Source organism: Cicer arietinum, chromosome 4 (assembly GCF_000331145.2).
Source record: "Cicer arietinum cultivar CDC Frontier isolate Library 1 chromosome 4, Cicar.CDCFrontier_v2.0, whole genome shotgun sequence".
Taxonomy (NCBI): Eukaryota; Viridiplantae; Streptophyta; class Magnoliopsida; order Fabales; family Fabaceae; genus Cicer; species Cicer arietinum.
The window spans coordinates 20,371,210-20,375,696 of record NC_021163.2 but is presented as its reverse complement, the minus strand read 5'-3'; the positions used below and the strand labels follow the sequence as shown (position 1 = coordinate 20,375,696).

Below are 4,487 nucleotides of genomic sequence, written 5' to 3'. Positions count from 1 at the left end.
GGGAAAGAAAAGGAAAGATACTATATGTATTGCACTTGCTGATGAGACTTGTGAGGAGCCAAAGATTAGAATGAACAAGGTTGTGAGAAACAACCTTAGGGTTAGGCTTGGAGATGTCGTTTCTGTTCATCAATGTCCTGATGTTAAATATGGAAAGCGAGTTCACATTCTTCCTGTTGATGATACAATTGAAGGGGTTACTGGGAATCTCTTTGATGCCTACCTAAAACGTGAGTTACTATTTCTAAAGTTTTAATTTTTCACTCGTTACAACATGCCTTTGTATTTCACAAGTATCATGTTTATTTGGTGTGGACTCTTTTGATTGGATGTGGCTTGAGAAAAGAACTACTAGTAGTTGTATTATAACTTTGTTTTGGGTCAACTTTTTATACTTGATAAGATATTTTGATAATGGCTGACCACTGTCCAGAAGAATACTTTTGTCTTTCGTTTTGTGAGCATTGACAATGAATGGCCCTTGTGAATAAATATTTGCAACCTTATGCTTAAATAAATATATTAAAAAACTAATCTCTTCATTGCACTTACATGATGGCAGCACATATTATAACTTCTTTTTGGTTATTTTTATTGGCTTTGATTTGACTCAGTGACATATATGCTCTTGGCATACTATTTGATTTCTGTTGTTTTGCATACTTAGTCCTGTGTTTCCTTTGCAGCTTATTTCCTGGAGGCATATCGTCCAGTTAGAAAGGGGGATCTCTTCCTCGTGAGAGGGGGGATGAGAAGTGTCGAATTCAAGGTTATTGAATGTGACCCTCCTGAGTATTGTGTTGTTGCTCCTGACACTGAGATCTTCTGTGAAGGAGAGCCCGTTAAACGGGAAGATGAGAATCGATTAGATGAGGTTGGTTATGATGACGTTGGTGGTGTTAGAAAGCAAATGGCTCAGATTAGAGAACTGGTGGAACTGCCATTGAGGCATCCACAGCTATTCAAGTCTATTGGTGTTAAGCCACCAAAAGGTATTTTGTTGTATGGACCCCCTGGATCTGGTAAGACTTTAATTGCACGAGCTGTTGCAAACGAAACTGGTGCTTTCTTTTTCTGCATCAATGGCCCTGAGATCATGTCAAAGCTGGCTGGTGAGAGTGAAAGTAATCTGAGGAAGGCTTTCGAAGAAGCTGAGAAGAATGCACCCTCAATCATCTTCATTGATGAGATTGATTCCATTGCTCCAAAGAGGGAGAAGACTAATGGTGAAGTTGAGAGGAGAATTGTTTCCCAGCTCTTGACCCTCATGGATGGGCTTAAATCCCGTGCACATGTAATTGTTATTGGAGCAACAAATCGTCCCAATAGCATCGACCCTGCTCTTCGGAGGTTTGGAAGGTTTGATCGGGAGATAGATATTGGTGTACCAGATGAAGTTGGACGTCTTGAGGTTCTTCGTATCCATACAAAAAATATGAAGCTTGCTGAAGATGTGAGTTTGAATTCTTCCCCCTAAGTTGTGTTTTTATTTGGACATTGGACATTATGTAATCTAAAAGGTTTCTCTATTGTTCAATTTGCAGGTTGATTTAGAAAGAATTGCTAAGGAGACCCACGGATATGTTGGTGCTGATTTAGCTGCTTTGTGTACTGAAGCTGCACTTCAGTGCATCAGAGAGAAAATGGATGTGATTGACCTAGAAGATGAAACCATTGATGCTGAGATACTAAACTCAATGGCAGTCACAAATGAACATTTCCAGACTGCCCTTGGATCCAGCAATCCTTCTGCTCTCCGTGAAACAGTAAGTATTGTAGTATATTTGTATCTATATACCAATGCTAAACTTGCTGTCCTCTTGTCCCCCCCCCCCGTTTAATAGTTTAATAACCGTTGTGATTCCAAACTTTGTATTTCTAACTTCCTCTTTGCTAATGAACCAGGTTGTTGAAGTGCCCAATGTCAGCTGGCAAGATATTGGTGGTCTTGAAAATGTTAAGCGAGAACTCCAGGAGGTAACTTGAGCTCTTGCATGTAATTGCATTAGTTGTTTCTTCTGACCAGCTTCTGGGTTTTGACACTGTTTCTCTCTTTTGCAGACTGTTCAATATCCAGTGGAACATCCTGAGAAATTTGAGAAGTTTGGAATGTCACCTTCAAAGGGGGTTCTGTTCTATGGTCCTCCTGGTTGTGGTAAAACCCTTTTGGCCAAAGCTATTGCCAATGAATGTCAAGCAAACTTCATTAGTATCAAAGGTCCTGAGCTACTCACAATGTGGTTTGGAGAAAGTGAGGCTAATGTGAGGGAAATTTTTGACAAAGCTCGTGGTTCTGCTCCATGTGTCCTATTCTTTGATGAACTTGATTCTATTGCAACACAGGTTTGTACCTTACTGAGCTGTTGAATAAAAGAACACTAGACAAAGTTTATTGGGCTCTAAAACATTTCTTGCTCTTATATATAATAAATAGGGTTAATTATTGTGCCTTTAAGATCCTGTAATTTTTGTTCTCACTAACCATGTTTAAATTAAATCTGTTGTGTGTCTTATCTTGCAGAGAGGCAGTAGTGTAGGAGATGCTGGTGGTGCTGCTGACAGGGTTTTGAATCAACTGCTTACAGAAATGGATGGAATGTCAGCAAAGAAAACTGTGTTTATCATTGGTGCAACTAATAGACCAGACATTATAGACCCTGCTCTTTTACGACCGGGACGTCTGGACCAGTTGATTTATATTCCCCTTCCGGATGAGGATTCCCGCCATCAGATATTTAAAGCTTGCTTGAGAAAATCCCCCATCTCAAAGGATGTTGACCTCAGAGCTCTTGCCAAGTACACTCAAGGTTTCAGTGGTGCTGATATTACTGAGATTTGCCAGCGTTCATGCAAGTATGCTATTAGAGAGAACATTGAGAAGGTACAGTTTTTCTCTTTCCTTTCACTTATGTGCCTTGACTAATGACCACTATAATTTTTTTTAAATTGGATTCAGTGTAAAGATAACTTACCCCTCCCAACTTCTCTGTGCAGGATATTGAGAGAGAAAGGAGGAGAAGCGAAAATCCCGAGGCTATGGAAGAGGATAATGAAGATGATGATGTAGCTGAAATCAAAGCAGCCCATTTTGAAGAATCAATGAAGTATGCAAGAAGGAGTGTTAGTGATGCTGACATTCGCAAGTACCAAGCGTTTGCCCAAACATTACAGCAGTCAAGAGGGTTCGGATCCGAGTTCAGGTTTGCAGATGCCAGCACTGGTGGTACTGCTACTGCAGCAGCTGACCCTTTTGCAAGTGCTGGTGGAGCTGATGAAGATGACCTTTACAGTTAGGTCAACATTTGCTGTTTTGTATTCAGGAACGACAATGCTACCTAATTTATGTACCTTTTCATTTGTTTTATGAAGTCAAGCTTCCATTTGATTACTATTTTAATTGCTCCCTAAAAGGTATTGGTACATCATTAGGTGCGAGCTTTTATGAAGGTTTGAAACAATTATTTGGCCAGCTTCTGGGACCATGGTCTCAGGCTCTCGGCTCTTTGGGTCACTACAATTGTATTTCTGAGCCTACACATTTTTAATAGCAATGATTCTAAATAACTTACGAATAAATTCAATATTTTGCATTTCTAGTATCGATGTCTATTTCAAATGTTGCCTTATTTTGAATCCCTCCTGTTCCTATTGACAACGCTATTGTACTTTCGACCATATTAGGGTAAGAATGTGTATGTACTACCAAGTTTGAGGTGATGCATTCAATTGAGACTTTAAAAGACTACTTTTGCACAAAAACATGTGAATTCTAAAAGTTAAATCTCACGACTTATAAATTTTTTTGAAAAACTTTTAAAATATATATTTATATATATTTTTGTAAATTGAATGTTAATAGATTTATATCATATTATCATAAAAATTTATAAGATTTCAATAACCTTGATGGATATATAAGATTTTAAAGAAACTTTCAGATTTTCTTTTCAAACATTCAAAATTATATAAGAGTCAATAAAAAAATAACATAATTGAGTAAAACAAAGATTAAATTAAACTACAATTTTTCTAAGATATTTAAAATTATGCTACTCATCGACGTCATCTTGATTACATTTCTCTGCCTTGGAAATATTAATAGTTGACTTTTATTTTAAGGTTTTTTTTTACTATGGTATGCATTATCATTATTAAAAAACCCGGACATGCATTACAACGTATGATCAAACACTTCAAAGTGGTGTTTAAAATTAGTGTCATTTAAAAAATTCACAATATGTTAAAAAAGTGTTTCAAAATTCTTTCAAATTTTAATTGAATACATCCGTCTTGTTTTACTCAATTGAATATATCCGAATAAAACTATCTCTTCCGGATCTAAATACATTATATAATTTTGACATGTAGTGTTTTAATTTATTTAATTGAACGGATTACATTTTTTTAAATATTTTTTACTAGATAAGTTCTTGAACTCTCAACGTCCACAACATTGACTTGTTTTTAAATTTCTGCTAACAATTTCC

The 4,487-nt window shown here is 36.8% G+C and overlaps 1 protein-coding gene across 1 annotated transcript in view; it reads left to right on the top strand.

The window, feature by feature from the left end:
• LOC101511429 (cell division cycle protein 48 homolog) overlaps window positions 1-3,596 on the top strand; it is a 4,376-nt gene extending 780 nt beyond the window's left edge. The window contains exons 3-9 of the mRNA XM_073367209.1: window positions 3-230; window positions 687-1,453; window positions 1,545-1,766; window positions 1,906-1,977; window positions 2,062-2,343; window positions 2,522-2,881; window positions 2,995-3,596. Coding sequence (XP_073223310.1) covers window positions 3-230; window positions 687-1,453; window positions 1,545-1,766; window positions 1,906-1,977; window positions 2,062-2,343; window positions 2,522-2,881; window positions 2,995-3,294 — 2,231 coding nt within the window. The 3' untranslated portion in view covers window positions 3,295-3,596. The remainder of the gene's footprint in view (window positions 1-2; window positions 231-686; window positions 1,454-1,544; window positions 1,767-1,905; window positions 1,978-2,061; window positions 2,344-2,521; window positions 2,882-2,994) is intronic.
• Window positions 3,597-4,487: the final 891 nt, after the last annotated feature.